The sequence below is a fragment of the Mustela putorius genome, unplaced genomic scaffold (genome assembly GCF_011764305.1).
Source record: "Mustela putorius furo isolate JIRA1106 unplaced genomic scaffold, ASM1176430v1.1 tig00000738_pilon_pilon_pilon, whole genome shotgun sequence".
Classification (NCBI taxonomy): Eukaryota; Metazoa; Chordata; class Mammalia; order Carnivora; family Mustelidae; genus Mustela; species Mustela putorius.
This window is the reverse complement of record NW_025421463.1, coordinates 5,144,736-5,172,479: the sequence shown is the minus strand read 5'-3', so window position 1 is coordinate 5,172,479 and position 27,744 is coordinate 5,144,736. Positions and strand designations below refer to the sequence as shown.

Below are 27,744 nucleotides of genomic sequence, written 5' to 3'. Positions count from 1 at the left end.
AAACCTTGTTCCTTAGTTAGGATGCTGCCTTGCTTTGATGATGTTTGATTCCCAAGTTTCTAACCAGAAAGATGCCAACCTCGCTTAAGGTTCAGATGGAACTGCTCAAACTGTCCCCTCATCCCCTCGAGATGTATAACTCTTCATAATTTTCTACACTTCATGTGTCACAAAAGGACTCTAAGCAGCTGAAATTAAATAATTATAATTCACAGTGAGTTCTAAAGACATTTCAGAGCAACTCTAAAGAAAAAGTAATGTGGGGGCGCCTGGGTGACTCAGTTGGTTAAGTGTCTGCCATTAGCTCAGGTCATGAACCTGGGGTCCTGGGGTTGAGTCTGACGTCGGGCTCCCTGCTCAGTGTGGGGGCGGGGGGGCTGCTTCTCCCTCTCCCTCTGCCATTACCCCTGCCTGTGCACTCTCTCTCTTTGTCAAATAAATGAATGGAATCTTTAAAAAACAAAAAAAGAAAAGAAATATGTAAGGAATGGTTCTTTATCTTCTTACTAATCGTCAGGTTCTTTCTAGTCTTCACCATATAATCCAGGGTTATTCCCAAAAGCTCTTCCTCCATGGTTGGAACCAAGCTTTCAAATAGCTGGAATCCAGGCACTTGGCGTTGGTTTTCTCTGTCAAAGGTAGAGGCGTTCCTTGCCCAAGGAGCAACCCACTTAGGCCATTAAAGCTTCCGTCAGAGAAGGGCTTTATTGCTTTCAGCCCTGCTATCCTCCAGTCTCATTTCATTTCAGCTACATAGGAAAACAGAAAATACCTTAAACTCTTCTTTAAAAAAAAAAAATCAGTTAATTTGAAGTATTTCCAGCTTATGCCAAGAATTTCTGCTCCCCGCCCCCATGCTCCAAGTAATCACATGGACTAGTAAAGTTGCTTACAAACAGTGCGAAGCAGTGTTCTTTATATTAATAGCAACATTTTAAATATAGGTCAAGGCTTTAGGAATGATTTGAACTGGATTTATTATGCATTTATAAAACTGACTCTGACAACTCAGAAGCACGGGGAAAAAACGTGACCTGGGCCCTCATGGGATTTGGATAATCAGTAGAATCTCAGAGCCAGTGAGGCACCACACATGGTTGGAGGGTCAAGTGGGTACAGCGAGAAGCGTGGCCTGGCTGCCGTGGCACATCTTCTCCAGAACCAGCAGATGGGGTTTGGCTCCTGTAGCCGCCTGAGCTTTCGCGTGACGGGACCCCTGCTCACCCCCCTTGCGATGGCTGTTCTGTGCTCACTGCGGTCCCTCCTCAGTCTCCCTCTGGCTGTTCATTGCTCTTCCCCTCCTCTGTTTCGTTTGTGTATTTTAGTACTTTATTTTGCTCTTTATGTTGACATTCTGATCTACAGTGGGTGGTGGGGCCTGGGAGACCCTGTCAGCAAGCCTCTCATGCTCATTCTCCCCTGTTCCGCCCGGTGCAGCAGGAAGTCATGACCCACCTATGCTCGTGCTAAAAGCCTTGACACCTGAGGCTTACCTGGGGTTCGTTGCAGAGTAACCTCTGAACCTCTCCTTCATTGCCTGTTCGAGCTCTGGGGTCTTGTCACTGCATAAAGATGTCTTACAAATTGATCTCCTGTATCTGCCTTGATCTCCGTGTGCCCCATTCTTACACTTTTTCTAAAATACGAACTTTTTTTTAAGTTTACGTATTTTTAGTCATCTCCACCCAATGTGGGGCTCAAACTCATGACCCTGAGATTAAGAGTCACTTGCTTTTCCAACGGAACCAGCCGGGCGCTCCCTAAAATACAAACTTAGTTTTCTCTTTCTCTCACTTGTTAAAAAATGTCTTTATCTCCTGTCTTAGGAGAAAAAGGCCCAAAGTCCTTGGCCTAAAACATAAAGAACCTACAGAACATGACTCTCATTCCCCCCTCATCTCCTGTCACCCTGCCTCACTTCAGCCATGGTTAGCCCAGCACTAGAGTCACACTGAACTCCTCATTCCCTAAATGTACCAGATTGTCATCAATTAAAGCTTTCTGCTTGGTGTCCTTGACTTAGCTGCATACCTGCCATTGGCCCTAAATCAAATATCCCTTCTTCTGCAAAGCCTTTCTTCAGCCACACACCCTCACCCTCATGGCTATTGTTCTGTCATATTAGTTTGATGTGTGGAGATGGCACTTTGAGTTGGCGAATTCCTGGCCCCAGCATTCTGCCTGGCTCAGGCGTTAGCTGAAGGAGTGAGTGTTGGGGAGTCCTGCACAGTTTCATACCTGCACAAAGAGCCATTGCTTTCTTGAGCAAGCAAGGGCCAATTAATTTTGAATCAAAATCTCTGAGTGAAGAAACTTTTTGTGAATGAGTCTTTAAATGACAAATGAAGTTGGTTCTATCTCAGATCTCTTGGTTGCTGATACTAGAAATATATAGGAAGATGTAAAATGTGGTTCTCTGTTTTAGGCTTCAGCTCTGGCGGCATGGACTATGGCATGGTTGGTGGGAAGGAGGCTGGAACAGAGTCTCGCTTTAAACAATGGACCTCCATGATGGAGGGACTGCCCTCTGTAGCCACACAGGAAGCCAATATGCACAAAAATGGTAAGAGCAAGCAAAGCCTTATGAGTTGGAGCTGTACAGCCTTCCTGGGCCTTAATGTTACATCACGTCCTGTAAAATTATTTTAAAGCATAAATCTTTAGCTTTTTCTTGATCTCTTGATTTTTTTCCTCCAAATCCTATGATCACCTGTGAGAGGCAGGTTGGGATTGTGTATATTTCAAATTATAAGAAACTTAAAATGCTAGCGGTAATCAAGGGAAGCAGAATTTCCCACCTGTAATGGGATTGAGGACAGTAGCAGTGAAGTCGAGAACCCATTAGGATGAGACCCTAATATTTGGGCTGAGAGAACAGAACCCCTTTTTTTTTTCTTTTTTGAAGGTATAAGAGATCACAACAAATATCATGTTGATTACTCGAACCCTTTAGTCTCCAAAAGATAGATAACAGATAGATAGATAGATAGATAGATAGATAACATGAAATTTGAACGGTTCACAAAGCTTTCTTGTTCGTAATGAATTAGTGTCCACAAGACAGCAGCTGAGGGACATCACGGGCTTTGGTTGTGAACCGTGGGCTCTTCATTTCCATCATTCTCTGTAAATGCTTCTCTGTGACAGTAATTCACGTGGACTCAGCTGTAGCCCTGAGAACCAGGTATAACCGGGTGTTGGGCTGGTCCGGCCGCAGTTCCCTGGCAGACCTGAGCGCCTCAGGTCTGAAAACTTCCAGGGTTCCTTTATCAACCACTCTTGAACGTGTCAATCCGAGAGACAGTAAACTGGCCACATGGAGCTCCTCCTTGCTCTCCCTGTGTGCTTTCATTTGATTTCATGCCACGAAATCAAGAATGATTTACTGAAATTCTAACACCTATCTCTAGACTGAATAATTCAGGCCCAGCATTTGTAGCTTTGGGCGCTTATCCTGCTTCTTTAGGCTGGTGATTCGTCAGGTCCCCTTGTCCCCAAAGACATGATTGGTGCATGATAATAAACACGAAATGTCATGTGAGAGGATAGCTAGAAGTTTAAACATCTACTTGCCTTCTCAGAGCTTGTAGATACAGTGCTCCCCATGTCCTCAGCCTTCGCCACGGTAATTGAGCTCTTCATTTCCTACAACTTCAGTGTGATGTGCCCTTGAGTCAGATTTCTGTCAGCGGCTCCAGAAATGCAGGGGATGTCTTAGCAGAGCGTGGAGGTGGTTTTGATAATGCTCCTACTGGGCCAACGCAGGCAAATTATTTTAATCAATATTTACACAAATATTTTAATACATCATGCTGGAAATAATTTTATCTGTTTATAAACAGCATCCTGAGGGGAGATCAGGTGACACAATGCAGCATGTAAAATTCATTTGAGAAAGAAATAGGGTAGTATCTCACAGAGGCCCAAAGTTTTATTGAAGGTGAAGATCCTTTTTTTTGTTAGATTAAGAGAACTTTTGAGATTTCAATGTTCTTCCTGCCTCGTAGCATCAGAAATGCATAAAAGGGGCACAGACAGAACTGCCGAAATCTCTCAGGAAGAAAGTTACAAAAGGATTAGTTCTGCTTTGTGTGGGGGGCCATGGGCTGCAGAGCTGCAGGGTTCCCTGCTCACGTGCTGGAGAGACCTAAGGCGGGACTTCATCTCATGGCTTTGGAATTCAAAGCAATCGCAGATGCTGTTCTCTCCAGTGGGCTCCCTCTGTATATCTGCTTCTTCCAGCTACTTGAGGTCTGACAAGCACGGAAGAACCTGGGGCGGTGGCAGAGGCTGGGGGGAGGCATCCGTACAAGTGTCATGAGAACATATCCTGTGTACCACGGATTGTGTAGTGTTTTTCCCCATTTCTCATTCTTGAGTCATCAGTATGGAAACTGGGGAGAATGATATGATTCATCGTTGATGAAAGTTTTGTTAATTTCTTAAACCATGGAATTTTAAAACTGAAAGGAAGATTCGAGGATGAGAAAAGTGCTGTGTGCTTCAGTGAGACCCCAGGAGGCTCAGGAAGGTGAAATGGATTGTTTCTACTCATCTGCTTGTGAATTGGATACTGGCTCGCCAGGGTGACCTCTCGTTCCAGCACCTCTTTGTTTTTCCCTTCTAACTGCATAAACATCAGAATACTGTTCTCTGCTGAATAAGAGACTTGACAAGTTATGTTCATAAGAATCCTTTCTGGGTATGAATGAATTTCCTCTCTCCTCTCAGGCGCTATCGTGGCCCCTGGTAAGACTCGAGGAGGGTCACCATACAACCAGTTTGATATCATCCCGAGTGACACACTGGGTGGCCATACGGGTCCTGCTGGTGATAGCTGGTTACCTGCCAAATCTCCACCAACAAATAAAATCGGAAGTAAATCCAGCAATGCCAGTTGGCCTCCAGGTACTGTCCAGGCCATGTTTTTTTGTTTTGTTTTGTTTTGTTTTTTTCCTGGTGTATCGTTTGTTTTTAATTCTTAATCTTGGGTTCTGGGCAGATTGCTTTTGCCAGTTATTAAGGCACTTACTTTATTTTTTCATTTCGTAATTACTGTCTGATAAGAGCCAGGCATGGTGCTATGGGAAAGATAGGACATTCACAGTAGATGGGGTCTCCTCTGCTCCTTCGAGTTCAGTCAGGAAGGTGAGGTATAGACGCTGGTCCCCCACAAGGCAGGTAACTGTGATGAACACTGCAGAGGCACGGTCGAGCTATAGGAGGTCAGAGGAGTGGAATTTGGAGATCAGAGAAGGTGATGTGGGAGCACTGGCACTGTGGCATTCCTCCGTGGGTAGGATGCCTTGTAACATGGGATCTTCTGAAATGTCCTTGTAATTGACTTGTTTATTCATGAAGCAAGTATTACCAGTTAGGTCCCAGGTATGCAATAATGCTGCCGTGAGAGTTACTTTTTTCCTCTCTTTTTATTTTGATACAATATTTTCATTGTAAAAATTTTTCAAATTTAGTTAAGCAAAAATAAAAAATCCGTGTGTCTCTCTCTAAACCTCTTCCTGTATGGCCGTGTTTGTAATAGGAATCCATTTCGTTTCCTCCCATTGAAGCTCGTATAATGTATATTGTTTGCGTGTAATGCTCTATCTCTCCATCATGATTGGGAAAACAAAAGCTTGTAAATCCTATCCCATGGCTTTGAGTAGGATTTAAATTAACTGATAAAAAAAAAATTGCAGACACGTCGTCCACGTATTCTAGGCTTTCTCGTGATAAGCCAGCTCATTCCTGCTGTTTGTCCCTGGCTGTTCCACGTCACGGTGGTCGCTTGCGTTGTGTTTTCTTTTGTGTATCTGAGCCAATTTTCGGTGAGATAAATGGGAGAAGTCACTCCTCTCCAACCCAGATTTTCTCCCAGTTCTTGTTCTGGATGCCTGGACAGTTTTTCTGAGCACCGGGTTACTTACTCCTGACTTTGCTGCCCTCAGGCCCGAACTTCCTGGGAGCAGGAGGAGCGGCCACCTGGACCAGGCACTGATGAGCTCTGGTTCAAAGCCACAGAGAGCGAAAAAGTCAGCGTGCTTGATGACATAGAGGTTCTGGCACAGTACTTGTTCGGGCTGAGTGTTTTGTGTTTTGTTTTAAGATTTTTATTTATTCGACAGACAGAGATCACAAGTAGGCAGAGAGGCAGGCAAAGGGGCGGGGGAAGCAGGCTCCCGGCCGAGCAGAGAGCCCAATGCAGGGCTCGATCCCAGGACCCCGAGATCATGACCCGAGCCAAAGGCAGAGACTTAACCTACTGAGCCACCCAGGTGCCCCCGGGCTGAATTTTTTATCTTTAATTTTATGTTAAAAGTCTGAACTAAAATAGATTGAGTATTCTACTTTTCACAGATCTATGTCTTATATCAAAAACTAACTTGAGGGGTATCTGACTGGCTCAGTCAGAGGAACATAGGATTTGATCTCGGGGTTGTGAGTCTGAGCCCCACACTGGGCGTAGAAATTCCTTAAAAATAAAATTTAAAAAAGAAACTAGATTTTTATCATTTTTTTGAACAACCTCCTACCTCTAATATTTGTTCTCCTTCTTTCAGAATTCCAACCAGGAGTGCCGTGGAAAGGTATCCAAAACATTGACCCTGAATCTGACCCCTATGTCACCCCAGGAAGTGTGCTGGGGGGTACAGCCACATCTCCCATTGTAGATACTGACCACCAACTTCTGCGGGATAACACCACAGGTAAACGAGTGAGGCATCCTTTGTGTTTATTCAATATCCAACATTTCGTATCTGTCAATCTATGTTTTCATTTGTACTTGCTAATAATCTAATAATTTAATCAGAAAACATAAAAATATGTAGCTTTTCAGGGGTTTTTTGGATACATTTTTAGATACATTTTAATCTTCCATCAAAGGCTAAATACAGTACTTAAGGTTTCACTGGTTATACTGACGTCTGTCTGCAGTATTTTCATCTCATTCTTCCCGTGTCACCCAAAGGGTCTAATTCTTCCCTCAACACCTCGCTGCCTTCACCTGGTGCCTGGCCCTACAGTGCCTCTGACAACTCCTTTACCAACGTTCATAGCACTTCAGGTACAAGTATGACCTCTTTGTTTCCCTTTGGCTAGCACTTTCTCGTCAGGTTCCCCTTGACAAAGGAAGTGGCACTTATTTCTTAAGGACGACTTCAACATAAGCTAACTGGCTAAGTCAGCCAAAATGGAGGCAGACCTCTTCTGTTGGCCGTGTTCTCAAGGGGCTTCCTGTGGCACAGAGATAGGATGAGACACACAGATTTAGGGCAGGGCAGATGGTGACATAATTGCAGGGAGCCTTGTGGGAGGGCAGAGGTTAAATTTGGTGCCACAAGTGCTTTTCTTGAACCAGAAGGAATCATGGCCATGGGAAGGGCCGGGGAAATCCAGGTTATTATTTCTTAGGCAGCCAATTATGGCTTGCTTTTCTAAAAAAAAAAAAAAAAAAAAAAAAAAAAAAATCCTTCCACTTATGGACAAAGGCTACAGGCAAATGGCCAAGGGGAAAAAAAAGAGACCTTCAATTAATTCTACCAACAACATTTGTTGAATTCCTTATGTGTATGTGTGTTACTTTTTTTTTTTTTTTAAGATGATAGGGAATGACAACTTAATGGATACAATAAAGCCTTTGAAGTCACTCATTTAACACACTGCCTCATAGATTGGTAGAGAGATTATTTCTAATTGGCACCTTGGTCTTGGAAAAGTTAGACCTCAAGCCATTAAAGTCATTAAGGCTTCTGTTCTGTCCAAGCAAAAGCAAATGGAACAAATCCTTAACTACTTTCTAAGACACTGTAGGTGAATGGCTTTACAGATTATCTTCTTTTTCTTTTCACCTCTGTGTCACATCGACAGGGTCACAATTGCCTGTCACGTATTGACTGCTCCTGGAGACCAGGCTGAGCCGTCAGCATGAGTCCTTATCTTACCTTCATCAAATACTGGGAGCAGGTCCTGGCCTTCTCCCCATTTTATCGATGAAGAAACTCAGACTCAAAGAGCTGATAGTTTGCCTCAGGTCTGAGTGAGTGTGTAAGGGCACAACTCAGCAATCCAGGTTTCTGACCACCCTGAATTATACTTTCGTGGGACTTCTTTACACATAAAAACTCACTTTTCAACCCAACTCTTTTATTCCAGTAACTGCCCGTTGTCTTCATTCAGTTGAACTGTTTTTATCTTTTTGTCTACAGTTGGACATTCACCTGAGAGATGACCCAAGAATCACCTCAGATTTTTTTTTTTTTTAAGATTTTATTTATTTATTTGACAGATCACAAGTAGGCAGAGAGGCAGGCAGAGAGAGGAAGAAGCAGGCTCCCTGCTAAGCAGAGAGCCCAATGCGGGGCTCGATCCCAGGATCCTGGGATCGTTACCTGAGCTGAAGGCAGAGGCTTTAACCCACTGAGCCACCCAGGCGCCCCGACATATTTAAACTGAGTGTATACTTTTCTGCACCCCCCCATTATCTTTTCCTAACGAAGTCTTTGCATTCAGTAACTGTCTTGGGTGTTTCCCAGGGGGTGTAGTCTGCATCCCCATCTCCCATCCATATCTTCTGCTCCACTCTACTTGCTGTCACCCAAGATGAGGGCCAAGTTGAAATACTATGTGCTCAATCTAGTAGTATCCTCATCGGCCCCTGCCCACCTTTCCGGCCTCCTATATCTGCTCCTGTGAAATATTGTTTAGCCAGAACTGGAGGAAAACATACTTGGTACAGATAGAGTTCAGATTGGACATTGGTCTATATTCTCCTGTCTCTCTGAGCCCAACCATTTATGTAAATCCTTCCAGACCTATCTTTGCAAACCCTTACGTGATGGCCAAGCTGTGTCTTCTCTATGTATTGAACATGTGTGATGATGCCTGAGGTTACCAATTCTCTTATTTTTCTGTTATGTCTTCCCCGGTGAACTCTTGAGAATAACTGTATTACCCACAGCATTGATTAAGTGCCTTTAAGCATCTTAAGCCCTTGCCAAATATTTGTTGATTGTTTTTTGAATGTTGGGGCGCCTGGCTGGCTCAGTCAGTAGAGAATGTGACTCTTGATCTCAGGGTTGTAAGTTCGAGCTCCATATTGGGTGTAGAGATTACTTTAAAAAAAACTTGCAAAAAAAATTTTGTTTGAATGTTGATAGCTAATAATCTGGATCAAGAAAAGTACAAATTTCTAATTACTTTTCATTCAGTCAATGACTATTTATAGAATAGTTTTACTAGGGTTCACATTCTACTGTATCCGTAAGACTCATGGTTCTAGGAATACTTCCCTTCAGTTAATCTTCCCTTTCATGTTCTGTTTGACCAAGAAAGTAGTAGAGAATTAGTTATCTTATTAAATCTTCAGTTTATATGTTGTCAATTCAGAGTAATAATCATTGACATTTTTATATTTAGTAAGCTCAAGGGGCAATGTTACTTTGCAATGCTACTCTCAAAATGTTTTTTTAACTATTTTTAGAATTTTATGAATATACACAAATTTTACGTATATTAACAAAAGTGACCGGTCCTAACCTTATTCCTTCCTTGATTTTCTCTTCTTTATAGCAAAGTTCCCTGATTACAAATCAACATGGTCCCCTGATCCCATAGGACACAACCCCACTCATCTCTCCAACAAGATGTGGAAAAACCATATTTCCTCAAGGAACACTACACCGCTGCCCCGCCCACCTCCCGGTCTGACCAACCCCAAACCGTCATCTCCCTGGAGCAGCACAGCACCCCGATCAGTCAGGGGGTGGGGGACACAGGACTCGCGGCTTGCCTCGGGTGAGAAGGATCCGCCAAAAACACAAGGGGTTCATGTTTTTTTTTTTTTTTTTTTTTTTTTTTTTTAAGATTTTTTATTTATTTATCAGAGAAAGAGAGGGGGAGAGAGCGAGCACAGGCAGACAGAATGGCAGGCAGAGGCAGAGGAGAAGCAGGCTCCCTGCTGAGCAAGGAGCCCGATGTGGGACTCGATCCCAGGACGCTGGGATCATGACCTGAGCCGAAGGCAGCTGCTTAACCAACTGAGCCACCCAGGCATCCCACAAGGGGTTCATGTTAACACAAAACAACATTGAATGAAATCTTCAGAAGACAGGAAGTCTGGTAGAGGAGAGAGTATCTCTTGAGTGGAAGGTAGCAGTCAGTCTAGGGCAGAGGGATCCGAGAACTCTCAAGGGACTGTTGAAGCAAAAATGATGAGCAGCAGAGGGAGAACATTAGGAGGAAAACGTTGTCTTACCAGTGAGGTACACGAGTGCGTAGGTGTAGGAGGTGTAGGAGAAGAGAGCTGGCCATTCAGTGACAGGGTGGAGGGGGTCAGAGGGCGGTCGAAAAGAGACACCCGCGGAGAACAGGAGAGAAGTAGTATGTGGGCTGTGTGAAAGTGTTTCTCACACGTGGCTTCCTGACTTTTTTTATTGCTCTTCCTAATTGTTTTTCTGGTTGCTTCAGCCTCTACCTGGAGTGATGGTGGTTCAGTCCGTCCCAGTTACTGGCTGGTTCTTCACAATCTCACTCCACAGGTAATCATGTTTCCTTGTGATTTTCGAGACAGGACTTGATTGCATTAAGAAAGGGAAACTCAGGTGTGGGATGTCGGCAGATAAGAAAGCTTATTAATTTCCTGGTCACTACAGAGAGGTCCAGCGCACAGGAGTGGGTCTGCGAACCCAAGGGCTTGAAGCCTTCTCCTAAATGGGGAGTGTAGGCCCAGCAAGGCTTAAGACTCAATATCTTCCCATTTTTATGCTTCATAAATAATTAACCATCCCTCTCGGCAGTAGAGGAAATCTGTCAGTTTCCTAGTGTGAATGCCACATGAGTGCTTTCAGTTTTCCGTCTGTTACTCTCTTCTTTGTAGATGGCATTACTAATTTGCTCTCTTCAGAACATGCCCTCTGGGTTGTTTTTACAGTGATGGGTTTCATTTGCTCCAAGCCACTCTGTCACCTTGTTTGCTTGATAACTGACATATTTGCAGGAGTATTATGTTGAACACTCACATGAGATTAAATGAACCCACTGCAAGTGAGCCCATGACCTTCATTTGGACTTGACAGCACCCCCTTTACAACACCTTATTCAAAGGAGTCAATTATATCTCCTTCCCTTTGACACATAAAATGAATTGTTTAGCATTTAATTCATAAATGGATTCATGCACACTTTAGTAAGCCAGCATGTTCTAGAGTGTTCCCATGGGATATTAATAGGTCTCTGGCCTAATATGTTTGGAATATATACTTGATTAAACAAAATTAAGCAGGTTTCTTCACTATGAGACTTCTTAGATCCTTTAATATGCTAACATGTATTATGATCCTCTGTGGGGAAATACAGCTTCTCCTAAATTTACTTGCCCAGTGAATCTGTTTGTGCAGAGTGTACCCAGGGCTTGTATTTCAGAGTACATGTGGAGAAGGGTAGTTCATAAATACAGTTAGCATGAGGAAAGATCTGGGTTGGCTCTTAGTCTCCATATCAATTCAGCTAAAAGCCCTAGGTAGGGTTTTTTTTTTTTAGCTGATAAATGACTGAAGTATGAAGATTTTATATGACTATACTCAGAACTGTATATGCCTCATTAGAACATTTTTAAAGAATTTGAGATTAAGCACGAGTGGGGGGGCTGGTGCAGAGGGAGTGGGAAAAGCAGATTCCCCACTGAGAGCCTGACACGGGACTAGCCGAGATCATGACCTGAGCTGAAGGCAGCAGACACTTAGCCGACTGAGCCACCCGGCATCCCAGAATACGACAACATTCTGAAAGTTTTCGCTCGGTGTGGTGGTTATATGGTTAGGATGAGAGAGACAGTAATGGATACGCTGTTTTGAAAGGAACCTGGGGAAGCTAACGAACTGTCCACTTCTGTTTTATTCTATGAAAAACAGTGAATACATATGTATATGTGTGTAAAATGAATCAATGGGTTGGCTGTGTTTGTAGTAAAAAGAATTGTTTAATTTTAAAGCTCAGAACTACCTAATAGACTAATCTCCATCGTAGTTTAGAAAGTTTTTAGGGCAAATCTTTTGGAACTTGGATAAATTTACTTTAATTACCTAAAATCTGTTTAGAGGGCATCTCTGCTGAAAGGTTACTTGTGGCATACTCTAGGCCATGCTCATATAGTTGCTTATCATTTTCTATAAAGAAATTTGGTGAACCTACTGGTTTCCATCCTGCAGGGTTTCCGTGGTGAAACCACACAGCGTTTCCACAGCTGCCATGCACAAATTTCGAAGGCTGTTCCGATGGTCATCTGTTTCCCTTCCAAAGAAATGATCCGAGTGTTGGACTCCGCAGCCTATCTCAACCTAGTTAAGATCTCAGTACAAATAAGTTGATCAGAGTGAAGAAGTAGGTTTGTTCATCCATGTCCTGGGTGAGAGAAACAGTCTCAAATCACTGGACATGAGAGTCTGGCTAACAGGAGGCTGAGGCAGCAGAGTTCACAGAGAAGGAGGCAGAAAGTCTCACCCTGGGTTGGCCACCGTGGGAGTCCAAGGACACCACTATAGTCCGTGAGCTAGGTCAGCCAGCAGCATCCCACACCATGAGGTGTGATTAGCAGTGCTAACCTCTTAGTTCTCTGTGAGATCATTACCCAGGGAAGTGGAGATTACTACACTGGCAGTGATGCCAAGAACTGGGCATGTTCTCTTAAATTCTACTCAGGTGCCGTCTTATTTCTGCTCCCTGAAGCCTCACAGATCAACACACGGTCACTTGTTTACCTGGTCAGGAAAAGACACTGCAGGTTGAATCGTATGATTTGTTTTGAGCTGTGTTTTACAAACGTTTCTATTTCTAGTATGGACCCATTAGATCTTAGCGCAGGGCTTTGAAAATCTTAAAATTTGCCTTTAAGACCTCTATTCAGTGCACTCTTTCCTGCTCCGAGTTCTTCCTTCCTTTCTCCAAGACGCATTTTGTGCTGACACCGTTATTTACAATCCAGGAGTCTTCTCCTGCGTAAGAACGGCCACTTGCGTTCCCTTCACACCCCACGACCAGGTTTTAATCTCGTGAATGTCATTACCCCTCAGATCGATGGGTCAACGTTGAGAACCATCTGCATGCAGCATGGCCCACTGCTGACATTCCATCTGAACCTAACCCAGGGCACCGCCCTGATTCGATACAGCACCAAACAGGAGGCGGCCAAGGCCCAGACCGCACTGCACATGTGAGTACCCCTCGTGCCCTCACTGAGACAGACACGCATGAAGGTGCACACGTGAGTGACCTGCCACCTGCTTGACGGGACACAGGTACACAAAAACAGCATCATGGCTTAAGCGACTGCTTGGTACTGAGGGGACTGCTTTTCTCTCCCTAAGCGCGGACTGTCCCGTGCCACTCACCAGTGTCATAGGCCACTCACCAGAATTCCAAAACTAAGGAATTTGTGAAGTCGTGAAGCAGTGAGTAAATGTTGAGTGCCGTGAAACAAAGCCAGTATTTATGAGACTGGGAGACATTGTAAGAAGCGCTGTGACTTTTCATAATAGAACCTAGCAACCTACCTTGGCTTCTTTGTTGGTGAAGGTGAAACGCGGTGGTCGGGGTGCGCGGGTAGCCGTGGTTTTGTCTAAAGTAGGTGGGACTGAATCACACCGCGACCGTCCCCGCTCCCAGCTGCTTCAGACTGGGCGCCAGCAGATGCCACGGCAGAAAGCTGCCAAGCGAGCGAGCGGGCAGCAGTGAGGCTTGGGCAACGAGTGGGGCCGTGACACAGAGCAGCAGCACCTCCAGATGTCTAAAGCTGAGTCACCCCATTGCCTATGGTGTGACCTTCCCCCTCCCCTGGGGGAAAAGAGGCGTGACGTTGTTCTCCACGTACGAATTCCATATACCCAAAGGTTACTGATACGTGGTGCCCTCGAGTAGTCTTTGGATGTCCTGAGATTAGTGATCCCTTACTGATTGAAAACAGTGCTTCTCGAGCACCCGGGCAGGTTAAAACGGGATCCTGGAGGCCTGGGGTGGGGCCCACAATGCGGCGTTCTACAAAGCTTCCTGGGGATGTGGAAGCTCCTAGTCAGAGGGGTACCCAGTGACTGTCGAGGACTCAGCACCCTCAGTCCCTGTGGGTGCTTTAGGATTGCCCTCCAATCCATAGCTGTTTCCTCCCCTTTTTTCTAGGTGTGTGTTGGGAAACACTACCATCCTGGCTGAGTTTGCCACCGATGATGAAGTTAGCCGCTTTCTGGCACAAGCTCAGCCCCCTACACCTGCAGCAACCCCAAGTGCACCCGCCACAGGTTGGCAGTCGCTGGAGACCGGCCAGACCCAGTCAGATCCCGTCGGACCGGCTCTGAATCTTTTCGGTGGGTCCACAGGGCTCGGGCAGTGGAGCAGCAGTGCTGGTGGCAGCAGCGGGGCCGATCTTGCTGGCGCTTCGTTGTGGGGGCCCCCAAACTATTCTTCTAGCTTGTGGGGAGTCCCAGCTGTGGAAGATCCCCATAGGATGGGCAGCCCTGCTCCCTTACTACCTGGTGACCTTCTGGGAGGAGGGTCGGATTCAATCTGAACTTAGAACTTTCAACTCTGACCTCGTGACCTTTTTTGGAACAGCAGCAGCACTAACTTGACCTTTTCGTTTTTTTTTTCAACTTGCAATAAATACATTTTTAAAAGGAAAAAAGAAAACGGAGAGAGAAAAAAAAGGTGGGTCATTGACAGACTGTCTGAGCACATAGTTGCCTCCCTTATAACTTCAGTTTTTTCGTTTGGAATATGAATCCAAAAAGAGAACATATCACTCTTGAAATACTTGAATCATGAACGCCAACCTAGAAAGACAATGTGAAGCAAGTACACATACCATTTAAATTTAAACACAAAAAAAAAAATTAAAAAAATTAGTTTCTAGTTTTTCACTTTTTTCATGTTATATGGAAGTTGTTGCTAAGAAACATATATACTGAAAAAAAAATAGCTTTTTAACTTTGTTTGCACTGGGTGTGTTTCCGTCCTTAGGTCTACCACGTTTGGGAGGGAGGGGAATTCAAAAGAATTGTTGGGGTGGGGGGGGGAAGACTTGACGGAGCCTCACTTTAAAAACAAAAACACAAAAAACCTAAAAAAAAAAAAAAGGAAAAAATTTGTGATTGGCTGGTTGATAAATACCAGTGTGTTCTGGCACATGTAACTGCCCAGGCATGCTCGTTCTGGTATGTGTGTGCACGTGTGTTCATGTGCATCCGCGTGCATCCTTCTCTCTGTCTCTGTGTGTGTGTGTGTGTGTGTGTGTACACCCGTGTCCTCCTCCTCCTCCCCCACTCGATCTCAGAAAGCTGCGTTGCTGACAGTCTGCAGGCTGGCTGGCCGGCCATCTGCTTTTTCTTTTCTTTTCTTTTTTTTAAACTAAGAGAACACACAAGCGCAGGGAGCCACTGCTTACTAAAGCAACTCCGTTGGGCTGCATGAAGATGAACAGAGTGCTTTTTAATGATTTCATAAGCGGGGAGCTCCTTTCCATTTGCAAATTAGCCCGAGTGAGTTTTCTCTTGCTTTTCTTTTGACCTAGCAGTAGAGCGGAGCACTGCCAAGTCCAAAAAAGTAGGAGAGCAGGAGGCACCTGGTGGAGCAACCGTGTGTTTACTGATTTCTGGGTTTTTTTTAAAGTTCATGGCCACCGGGCACATGGAATTACCCACTAAGTTTTATCCAGGCCTTTTCTTTCATCAGTCTGATTGGGAACAGGCGGTTTTTTACATACAGCACGTCTCAAAGGCAGAAAAAGAACGCTCCCCCTCTCGTGTCATCAGGTAGGAGGAATTGAGCAGACGTGAGGTAGTGCCGAATTAAGGTTTCCATTGGTTCTCTTTTTCGTTTTGTGAAAACGGACACAAATCGGTTGCGAGCAGCCTCCTGAGAGCCCCTGCAGCTCCTCCCTCTCTCTGCTCCTCTCTCGCCGAGCGTTACCTGTGCCAGGCCGCGGCGTCTTACAGCACGAGGCCATCACTGACAGAAACGTTTACTTAACGAATGTCCTTAAACCAGTGTGGACTTCAAGCGTCTCCTTTCGTTCCTCTGTGTTGTGTGTTTCCTGTGTATGTGGTTTTCGCTTAGGCAGGTATAACTTAGCAAAGACTTTTTAAGTATTGCACCTTTTTTTGGTTTTGACCTCTATTTTTTTTTCCTTGTAATGTTGCTTTTTTTATTTCGGTATTTAAAGACTTTTTTTTTTTTTTTTTTAAGCATCAATGTAGTAGTACTCTGGGCCGACTAGGGGGCAACTTTTAATCCACAGTTACCACCAACATGTATGTACTTAGTTGGAATCAACATGTATCAGACTGCTTTTTGTGAAGAGTTCTAGCAGACCCGAAAACCCCTTTATACAAAGCGGATGGCTGGCGGGGCGGGTGGGGTGGGGGGAGGGGAACGTATGCCGGTAACGTGCTAGCACTTGGTGTGGACATCCCAGTCTGCATTATACTGTTTAACATAAAGTGCCGACATTCTGTACCAGCAAATACCTGCCCATTCCAACCCTTGGTGGGAGCAGACCTCTACTGTCCTCCGTAACTTGCTGCTAGTGAGGACAAGGGAGTTTTTCTTTCTTCAGCATCTTCAGTGAAGGATACAACAATGTCTAATGTATTTGACTTTTAGCTTGTGTCTGTGTGTAGGTGGGTGGGTGGGTGTGTATCGGAAAAGGCAAAAACGAATTATTTGCATTGAAGTGGTTTTAGGAGGCAAAGAATGGGAATTCTGTAGTCCTTCGGCTTACCCCGTTGATTGTGAACCTAGCCTCAGAAGAGATTGACATGCATAGTTCAAGTGAGCGATGGCTCAGCTAAGTCTCTATGCGCCCTTTGTGGGTAGGTGGTCAGACTTCAGTCTCCAGCCTTGGTTCGGTCCCATTGGATGCCTTGTAGAAAGCGAACCGCGCCCTCTTCCTGCTCTCTGGTTGTCATCACCACCACCGTGCCCCTTCCACCCCTGCCCATGTACAAACGTCTCCTTCCGGGCCCCTCCGCCTGCTCTCTGTGTGTGAGGGAAACCCTGTGGTGTGTGGTGATGTCCAGGTGGAGAGCGGCTGTGTTCAGCCATCTACAGGAGGCGAAATTTTAGTGGCCCCGGGCCAGGAGCATGTCCTGAGGCCCCCCACCACGAGCCCGTGGCAACCCTGTCCACTGCCATGGTTCCCTGCCGTGCCCTGCCCCCGCCCCCCTCCTGCCTGCTGGTTCCTAGGCCTGCACTATGGGTTAGTTGGGTTCCTTACGATACTACGGTGAAAGCCGGGTGCTAGAGCCCCTCTTGTTTACAAGACATAATGAGGGATTTGAAATATGTAAAAATAAACACGAGAAGCTCAAATGTTCTTCCATCTTAAGCTTAAAGGGAAAAAATTAAAAACTTAAAAAAAAAAGACCAAAAAGTGCGTATATATATACATATAAATATATATTTTAGATGAAGACTAACTCTGGGAGCATTTAACAGTGTTTTTTGTTTTTGTTTTTAACATTTATTTTCCTGCTTTAAAATTTGCAAGCATTCTCAGGAATTCTAGGGTAGGAAGCCAGTTTTTTGAAGATGGTTTATTTAACCGTATCTTATCCTAGATAGACGGCTGTTTCTTTCCTGTTAATAAACTTTTACAAGTTCCTGAAACTTCAAAAAGTTTAAACAATTTTTACTTAAAAAAATGTAAAAAGAAAAGTCTCCAAACATTATTGTCATACTGGGGATCACACATTTTAAAACACATAGAAAGAAATATTTTTTAAAAATTATGAATTTAGCAGCAACAGGTCAATTCGTTATCTTAAAAATATGGGAGAAGGTTTAGCTTTCTAAGAGCTTTATCACAGATTTATTTGAAATTGTGTGTCATTTAGTGGGAGTGTTTGGTTTGTATAAATGGGAATGCCATCACTTTTTTCCTTTCCATTTAAGAGTGAACTGACATCTCCCCTAAAGATTGTTATTTTTTTTTAAGGGAACCCTTCTCCCTGTCCCTCAAACCCCAGCAACAAAAGAAAGAAAGAAAGAACAACTTAGAAAAACAGAAGTAAACTCTAATCTGTAAAAATCTTGTACGGTTGGATTGCTGAGAATCTGTGTAAAGAGCTAGGAAATATAGGTTAATAATTTTTGGAACAAATTTTAAACATAGGCATTACTAGAGGAAAATATCTATGGACTGTTCTGTTAATGAAGAATGTCTGTCTTACCTCCCCACTTGTTACGGGAGGAGGAGAAAATAAGCAGAATCTAATGAGGAACAAGTGATTTTACTTTTTTAGCTCCCAGCTACTGTTGTGCTCATTGTAATTGCTGTTTTGAAGATCTGCTGCTTAATTATCCCCATCCCTCAGCTGGAGATGTGGAGTATTTCCTTTCAGTTTTTCCTGATGTTGAATTCTCCTTTTGTATTCCCTCCTGGGGCCAGGGGTCAGAATTCCCAAGCATGACCACAGCTTCTTTTAAACATCTAAGCTTCCCAGTGGGAAAGAAACTCCAGCTCGACAGGTAACGGGAGTGGGTGGGGTTGCTGCCTGCAATTTCTCTAAAACCACTTTAGTGCCTTCGTACATACACCCAGACATCCTAAGCAGGGGGAGCTCGTGTGTATGTGCATGTGGTCCAGTCACTCCACAGACATTACCTACGCTTGCCCATTAAGGAAATTGGAGTGGTTCTGGACAGGCCCCAAAGGCAGGGGGCTAAATTTAAAATAAATAAACAGAAGTCAAGGAAGTTAAATACGCTTTCATGTCTGGATAATGCGGAATGCCAAGATCCTTCCTTGTGTTATTGCCCTCGTTACTGTGCACTGACTTCTCCAGGTATGTCATTGGGACAACTGCATACAGTGATTTTAAAGTCGGTTTGTGTTGGGCCAGTAGAAAGGGGTTCCTGGTTTTCTGCTCTTGTCCTACTTTGTCTCCTCTTTCCCCCCACCCCCCACCCTGACCCCATATCTTTCGTCAACTTGCTGGAAGCTTTGCTTTATTGGTTGGCAGTGACCTAAGAATAGGATATAGTGAGGATATAATGGAAGAGAAAAACTCTTTTCTTTCCATGGTATTCTTTGGCAAGAGGCAAGTCTGCTGAGAGGTTAGGTAACTTCTATAACACTTAAAAAATTCGGTGGGAGTGGCCTCTCTCCACCACATTCTGGCATGTGTGCAGAGGTTTGCTGGTCACCTCTCCTTAACGTAGATTTATTTTATAAACACTTCAATCATGTAAATTTGAGCTTTCCAATTTTTACTAGTTTCCTTTATTTTTTTAAACACTTGGTTACTAGTGGCTGGAGGTGCCCATCTTTCAGACATCACAAACTTGGTTTCTGTCTACCACATGAGTAGCCAAAAGGAAAAAGCACTCGTGGGAAAGAGATGTCTTCCATCAGACTGGAGACCTCTACTGGCAATTGAAATCCAGTGCCATGACCTAATTTTAGGTGTTTAAAAAACAAAAACCAAAAAAAAAACAAAACAAAACACAAAAAACACACACACAAAAAAAAAACAAAAGCAAAAAAAAAACAAAGTTCAGATCTCCGAGACACTGTGAAGAAATGGATGGCCCATATGGCATCTCTGATTCCTCCATACCTAGCCTTGACCTTTTCCATTCACAACATGCACAGAAGTTAACTTAGCAGTGCTACATGTTAAGGTTCCAAACCAAATTCTTCACCAGTGTCCCCCAGTAAATCAATATTATCCATTGATTGCCATTCGATCAGTTTTACTTAGAGCAGCTTAATTTTCTAATCGAATGGCTCCTGTTCTAAGAACTTTCCCAACTCTTCTGATATGAATGTAGCATGAATTAGCAATTGGTTCTTCCAAGTTCCTGTGGGTTGAATGTGGTATCTGAGATACACACACACACACACACACACACAAAAGGAAAAGAAATTCCTAAGAATTTGGAAGAGCTTTTATTAATATATCTAGCAGAAACTAGCATTTCACAGGCTATTGACTTGTTGCAAATAGTCACTTGAATTTTTGCCATGGGGGCGGCAGTGTTTGTAAGATTAACAGCCAGATTCCATATCGACCTCAGATGCTGTGTACTTTTTAATTTTATTTTTTCCTATTTTGCCATCTTGACTCTTCTCTTAAACAAAATGAAGATGTCTCTGTGCTGAGCAAAACGCTTGAGCCAAGCCTGTTTTCCTCTGCAGTATAAACAAGATGTTTCGGCAGACTTGGCTGTAATAGCCATCTCTAAGATTAGGGAACAATGGAGTCTTTATGTAAAACAGGTCCCTTCTACCCCTCCTCAGAGTTCAGATTCAGTATGTTAACACGTTGTAGGATTATTGCTTGGATTTGGGTTTTTTTTCTTTTGTTTTAGCTATCTATAAGATCTTTTACTAGGAGTAGAGGTACATTTTCAGCTGGTTGAAAAAAAAAATCAAACTTTTTCTTCTCCAGCGTTTTTGCCAAGTTTTGTCAGTCTTCATGCCTGTGCGTTAATTCCGCATCTTAGCGTTGCTGCAAAAAGAAATCTTATTCTTGAGTTGCTTCTCTTCCTGTGAGTGTCCAGCTTGGTCTGCATGTGATGGTGCAGATGAAAATATTCCAGCTTCTGTGTCTGCAGTGAATTCTCAATCTGTAGACCTCAGAACCCATTCAGAAAGTGGTATGCCCTCCCCCTCTGCTGCACGCTGTACCACACCCTCTTAGCTTTCTTACCTACAAGTGCAGGTTGTCCACACAGTCTAGAAACAGACAAGTATACATAATGTTGTCAAGAACGTTATCAATCTATTTTTTTTTTAAACCCACATAGAATGTTCTCTGTGTTTCCAGAGTTAGTGCATACCCTGTAATAAGCTCTGTAGGTTTATGGCCAGTGCCAAAAGTGTGTGTAATTTCCAGAGATGGTCCCTGCTTATTAATGATAGTGTTGTTTTCTTGACCTTGAATTAGACAAAGGAGGTACTGGCATCACATTCTTTAGATTTAAAATAATTATCAACTTCAAGAACTTGTAAACATAGTAATAGCCTAATAAAAATAAAACACTGACCCTCCCTCCCCTGCCCACCACACCTCCCTGCGCTGCCTGTGCCACCAAAGGAAAGAGGCCATGAACATTCACAGGATGGCAGAGGCAACACTGGTCAGGAAACAGAGCTACTCCCCACTGGTGGGGCATTCCTTCTGTCCTTAGGTGCGTGGTCACTAGGACTAGATCAGAAGGAATTACCAAGTATTGTAACGTGTGAGCAGTTTCTGAATGGTCAGGCTCTTGTAGTATCCTCCTGCCACCACCACTTAAAAAAAAAAAAAAAAAAAAAAAAAAACGAAAATGACGGAAGCTGCCAGTGTTTGCCGCACAGAATTTAGATAGTTCTTGTCCGTTAGCCACACAACTTGTTTGTCATGAGAAGCTCTGCACATCAGGAAAATTGGTACCGCCCTGAACAATGGGTCTCTGCCGGACCTGTCATGGGGTCATCATTGTGACAAATGCTTGCTTTCTCCATGGGAGAGGAAAGGTCAGATGAAGGCAAGAACTGTTCTGTTTTAAAGAAAAAAGAATTCGTGTTTCCCCAAAGCACTTTGTGCCTCAGTTGAGTTTTCCCACTATCAGTCCTCTCCTCCCAAGCCCCTGGCCCGTCCAGAGCCAAGGTTAACACGTTGAGACTGTCTTTACAAAAAGAGAAATTCCTCTTTACTGGGAACAGCAAAAGAAAAATTGTGAAGGTAGTTTACACTATCATTGTAGCAGAGATGTGAAACAAAGTGCTTTTGTTTCCCTTCTGCCCTGCTCTCTGGGACCTCCCGGGGAATGTGGCAGGCCTTCTCCCTGGGCTCCCGACAGGGCTGGGCGGTCGGAGGTCGGAGGTCACGGGGCTGAGCTGGAGCAGCCTTACTGCGGGACTAGCCTTACAGCAGAGCTTTATGGAATGGAAGAGAGAGAGTCTTATCCTAAATGTGTTCACCAAAAATGAACGAGAGGAGGGGGAGGGGTCTTTATACAAAACAAAGCAAAAACCTTTGGAATCCTTCCAGAAGTTACATACCTTTTAAAGGTAGTATAGTTTCTCACCAAGTGATGCATTCAGCATGACGCTTCTTGCCAGAAATTTCAGGATAAGTTGGAATAAATGTATTTAAAACACCACCCCTACCCCTCCCCTTTTAATTTTGTCCAAGGAATTAATTACTTAAGTGTAGTATTTCTGAATGTGCCTTTGTGAGTACAGAGACCGTCTGTTTTAGGAAGAAGCTGTCCATGAGGATGAAACAGGAAGGCGGTCAGCGTAGTCTTTTTAGGGAAGTCAGCGATTCTCCCGGCGGACCCCAGGGGCGGCTCTGGAGTTTCCATTAGCATCAATATTGCACAGTGTCGAGTTGTGTGGAAGAGATCCTGGGGCTCGGGAGGGAGAACGAGGGGATGGTGCACAGCGACAGAGACCCAGGGTCGTCCAAGCGTGCAGGTTGAATTTATCTGCAGAACCTAGTTTCCTTCGTGTGTATATGTGTGTGTGCAAGCGCGCGCGTGTGGCTGTGCCTATCTGAGTTTTTGTGTTTCTGTAAGCACTGGAGAACTGAAATACGGTGATGTTCGTGACCCATGCATGCATGTCAAGAAGGCGTTTTCTAGCTTCTGCCGTGTGCGGGGCAGGCGGCACCTGTTCCCCCTCTTGAGTCTGTCCTGAGAAGGCAGTTACTTTCCTCACATCCTCTGGCTGTTTATGCGAACAGGGTATTACACGCAAGGAAAAAGCTTCTGAAAGAATAAGATGGAAATGTTTGAGGAAGAAAAGAGAAAAGTCTGAAGTCATATTTTATTTCTTCCGAACTATTATAGTTAAGCATAGAAATCTGCAGTGTCTCTTAATTTGTTTTTGTGTTTGTTTTCAACGATTGCACCTCTTCTCCCCATGCCCTCTCTTCTAAAGAAACCGCAAGTGAATGCTAAGGGCCATTTCCATAATTCCTCAGTACTCCCCAAAGAGGAAAACAATCCCTCCCGCAAGATTCCTTCAGCTTCATTCAGGAGACAAAGGGAGGAGAGATGCGGCTTTCTGTGCTTCTCTCTCATTCCTCTCTAATGGCCTTGAAATGTATTATTATGCAAATGTGAATTTTGATACTGAATTTAAGAAGAGGTTGTTGGATTTTTTTTTTCTTTTTTCAAAAAAAAAAAAAAGGTCCCATATGTGGTCATCATTGCTTCTTTATTTTGTAACGTGAATTGTAACTATGCATTCTGCAAGTGGGGGGCAGATAGGGGAAGGAAGTAGCTTTGCATCCCTGTTCTACGGTTTCTGTGTCCATGGTATCCCCACGTCCTGGCGGGGAAGGGGAGTGAAGGGAGAAGCAGTGGAGTCTGTACAGTGAGGTAGAAAGAGGCCTGGAGCCCAGTCCTCCCCGCCGTCCCGGGGCGGGTGGGGGGCGGCGGGGGACCTGGGGCCAGCAGTCCCTGCCAGCTGCTGTGCTACCAGATTCTCCGCCCCAGCCGTGCAGTGTTAGCCCAGGGCGACAGGGGGCCCCAAAGGCCCTAGTGTTCTCTGGGACAAAGTACTCCTCCTTTCCTGAATTCAGAACCCTTTCAAGCTCAGGAAACCATGCCTCCCTCGTGCTGACCTTCAAGTTGATCTTTCTCTCTGATTTCCAGAACTTCTCCCCCTGCTCCTCCTCCTCGCTCCTTTGAATTTTTCTTTCCTTCTTCCGTCATCCTTTTCGAATGAGCTTATTTGTAAGGAAACTGCCCTGCTCTGTGGGGAAGGGGGACTGTTGCTTGGCAGGCAGAAAGAATTCTCTTCCTCACCCCCTACCCCTCAGCCACATGTCCTCTCTCTGCGGCCTGGCGTTCCTTCCGCGGAGAGCTAGTGAGCAGCGAGGTGCAGGCCACAGGACCGCCCCCAGCCTCCCCTCGCCCTGACAGAATTCCTTTGTTGATTCTGGCCTGCGGTGGGTCCTGGCACCCGCCTCCCTCTGGTCTAGGCCTTGTCTGCAGCCTACAGTATCGAAAGCCACAGATTGTTCTGCCCGTTTTCAGTGTTTCCATGCAAGCAGTTCTTGTCGTCGACGTTCACAGTACTGTAACGAGTAACAGACTTGATCACAGTCTCCTCGTGCCCATGCAGGGCTGTGCAGGCACGATCTTATCAGGGTTCCAATCTGTTAGATTGCCTTTAGACAAAAAAAAAAAAAAAAAAAACCAAGAAAAAAAAATCCTGACGTTTCAACTGTCTAACACAAAACGATACCTCGAGGTACATTTCTCCTGCAGTGTAGACCCCTCACCCCGCCCCTCTCCTTTTCTGACATCAGTGGGTTATCCTTTTTGAAATATGAATGTGTAAATAGTAAGATAACTTTTACAATTTTCTTTGCTGTGAAAGTAGCCCTAAAATATGATATTCTTTCTTTCTTTTTTTTTTTTTTTTAAGCCATCTGAAGTTTCAGATCTCCTTTCTTGCGTAAAAAAAGAAAGCAGAACAGGTCAGGGGGAGCAGACGTGCATTTGCGGGGTGGTGGTCTCTCCACTGCCTGCCACGTACAGTGCCAGCCGACCCGAGTCTAAACCCTGTTTCGGAGAGATGCCATCTAGTCCATCTACTCCAGATCTAGTTCCAGGGTAGGTCCGTGGCTGAATTTCTCTCTTCCAGAAGATGCATCCCCTCCGGGCACTCCAGGATGTTTTTTAACCTGAGACTTTGAGCTCTCAACCTTTCTTGCTTCGCCCCGCAGGCTCACTTTTTGAGTCATGGAGTACATTCTGTAGTTCACAAAGGGCCTTACTCCTGGCATTTCAGTCTGGCGCTGTAGAATTCACAGACTCGTCACTTTGCAGTGCTCCAGAAATGTATTGATTTCTTACTGAGAAGGTAGTTCATCTGAGACATGCAAACCACCTTCCTGAAAGGTGTGGGCCCCCTCAGGCATTTCCGTGAATGCCTCCCTACCTGAGGCTTGAAGCTGACAGGATGGAGAAGGTTTTAACAAATGCTGCTTGTAGGATCTGTCAGCTACCACTCCAGGATTTGGCCACTCCCAAGGCAGGGTCACAGTGGATCGTTTTGAACAGCTGCTTCACCAACACCTCTTTCCCTCCCCACCCCCATCTCAAAGATCAACCCTGTATCTAGAGGCCCTTTTTAGTTTGAGCCCCCGACCTTGTATAGTGACGACTTCCTCTGAAGGAAAGAAACTTGAGAATAAATGCACATCTGCTAATTCACCGCCCACCTTCTGATTTGGGGCGCTGACCACCTTAGGACTTTATTTCTCGTTTGTTTGAAAGGTCCCTTTTCTGTCTGTCTCCTTCTTCTCGTCCCCCGTAAGTTCTTCCTGCCCTCACATCATCCACGATGCTCCCAAAGGGCTTTTCTGATCTCTGCACTTCTTTCCTGGGACCCTCCCCCACCACCACCCTTTGCACACACCAGTGACCAAAGTGTGTCCAGTGATCTCACAAGTCATCAAAAATGGTGCCTGCACCACGAATGTGCTCACAGAGACACGTGCACAAGATTCTGCACCCTTGGCCTTAACCTCTGTATGACTTAAGGTGCAGGAACATTTTTAACAGGTTATTTAAAAAAAAAAAAACCTTCTGGGAGGGAAAAGCAGACGAAACAGCTCAATTGTGCCCACTCCTAACTCTGCTATTTGCCTACAACTTCATTCTGTGCCCACTCAACCCATCCCTGTTTTGAGTAACCAAAAAGAGACAACAAAAGCAACCTGAGGAGAGGTTTCTGTACTATTTTCTCTTTCTCCATTTAGCTGGAGATATAAATGCTGCTTTGGGTTCCATAATCCTAGGGGCTATGTTTACATAGTAAAATATATCCTACCAAATCAGGAAACAAGCATGGGGATCTCTGCAGTGAGAGAGAGCTAATTAGGTCACCAATGGTGACCAAGAGAAGTGAGGGGACCCGGTGGGAGGGGGACACGGGGAGATGGAGAAGCCCCGCCCTCCTCCTTCCTCCGCCCCCCGGACTTCTCTCCTTGCCCCCTTTGAGCAGAAGGCACAGAGAAGGGCATCAGAAAGGGGCTGGAGTTTTAAAAGGCAGCTTTCCAACTTTGCACACCAACAGGTTCACAGGAAGGTACAGCAAAAAATCTTCTCATCTGAAACACTCAGCAGAAACAAAGCCTCCCAACCCGACTCCACAGCCGCCCATAGTGACGCTCTCTGCAAGTTACCTAGAAGTGTTTGGTTTTCTTATACTTGAAATAGCTTTGACGATGTTACTTTGGCGGCTTTCTTTTCTCTCTTCTGGTGGGCGACAGAGGGAGCGACGAGGGGATTCAAGGAAGTGTGAGGGGAGAAAAGGGAGGATATGGCATTGTCTTTGTGTGTGTTTCCTTAAGCATACAGAGGTTTAATCAAACTCCCAGGTGTTGAAATTGCTCCTCATGTTACTGGTTTTACATGGACACAGAAACTAGGCACTTTAGAGGTGCACTTGCATGGCAGGCTGGGCCCCCCTTTTCTCTGTTTTATTTTACTTTTTTTAGTATAGTGGTACTTAAAATCACTGGTTCACTTAAAGAAAAAACAAACAATAAAATGTTAAACTCTACTAATGTACAAATAAGCTGAAAAGTTGCATTTTATGTGTATTTTTCGCCATAGCAGGTACTGTATTTCTCATGCTGGATTTAAAAAAAAAAACAAAAACAAAAACAAAAAGAAAAAAACAAAAAAAATCTCAAAAACCAACAAAAAAAAAAACTAAAGGGTGGTGTTTATTGGATTGTGACAGGTTGCGTACTGAGGAACTAAGTCGCCGTCATTTCATTAAAACTGAGAGATGATGTAATGCATATGTAAGAGTTTTCTGAAGGGTTTTTTTGGGCTTTTAAACAGCTTATTTTTGTTTTGTTTAGTTTTTTATTTTATTTTATTTTGGAAAGATATGATTGTATTATGTGCAACTCAGTTGCTTACATTATAACTACAAAATATTTTTGGGTTCCTGGAAAAAAAAAAAAAAAAAAAAGACTAATAAATGTGTTTGGCTGCTAAGCATTGATTGTGGTTTCCTGTTTTATTCCGCTGATTTAATTGGCTTGTTTGCGGAAAGTTTAGATTTTGTTTCTTCTTCTCTAGCCCTCTCTGATCCACACACAGAAGCTCCCCAAAAGTCAGCATCTGAACTGGGCCTCCGTGGTGTCTGTCCTGCCCTGTGAGGTCATGGCTATTGGGGTGGTCAGAGTGGCGGGTGCGCGGTGGCCCCGGCTCCCCCCTGCCTGCCTCCCCCCCACGCTGGGTCCACCGTCTCTAAAAGAAACTGATGTTCTCCTTCTGCCTCTTGTTGTTGTCCTGTTGAATCCCTACTTGCCTTTGGAGTGAGAGCCACGAGAGCAGAGAGAAGTGCCTGGTGGAGGCCGTGGCCGAGAACCTGCCCGCTGATGCCGGGCCCTGGCAGCCTCTTACCCATGCTTAGCCGCTCAGAGACCTGGTAGACTTCTGGCCCCGAAGCGCCTCTAGAATGGCAAAGGGGAGGAACGGAAGGAAACCAACATTTTCTGATTCCCAGGTACTGTTGTCTGACTTAATTCTCAGGATACTTTGCCAGACAGATGGCAGCAGACCCATTTCTTGAGGAAACCGGCTCAGAAGAACTTAAATGAGCTGCTGATAGCACTGATGGACTGCTTACGGTAGAGCGGGCGCTGCTCAGGGAGCCCCGCAACATACATGCACTCGCTTACCTGACCCTCGTCTCAGCCAGTGGTGAAACCATACCAGGAACCCGGACGGGAT

General features: G+C 44.6%; 1 protein-coding gene across 14 annotated transcripts in view; it reads left to right on the top strand.

Annotated features, from left to right (window-relative positions):
* The window catches only part of TNRC6B (trinucleotide repeat containing adaptor 6B), a 261,883-nt gene extending 234,880 nt beyond the window's left edge, over positions 1 to 27,003 (top strand). For 13 of the 14 annotated variants that reach the window (XM_045083814.1, XM_045083818.1, XM_045083812.1 and 10 more), the window contains 8 exons: positions 2,426 to 2,563; positions 4,732 to 4,908; positions 6,561 to 6,707; positions 6,971 to 7,066; positions 9,571 to 9,795; positions 10,468 to 10,538; positions 13,068 to 13,207; positions 14,167 to 27,003. In XM_045083814.1, the coding sequence (XP_044939749.1) occupies positions 2,426 to 2,563; positions 4,732 to 4,908; positions 6,561 to 6,707; positions 6,971 to 7,066; positions 9,571 to 9,795; positions 10,468 to 10,538; positions 13,068 to 13,207; positions 14,167 to 14,554 (1,382 nt within the window). In that variant the 3' untranslated portion in view covers positions 14,555 to 27,003. The remainder of the gene's footprint in view (positions 1 to 2,425; positions 2,564 to 4,731; positions 4,909 to 6,560; positions 6,708 to 6,970; positions 7,067 to 9,570; positions 9,796 to 10,467; positions 10,539 to 13,067; positions 13,208 to 14,166) is intronic. The other variant, XM_045083823.1, reaches the window with a different exon arrangement.
* Positions 27,004 to 27,744: the final 741 nt, after the last annotated feature.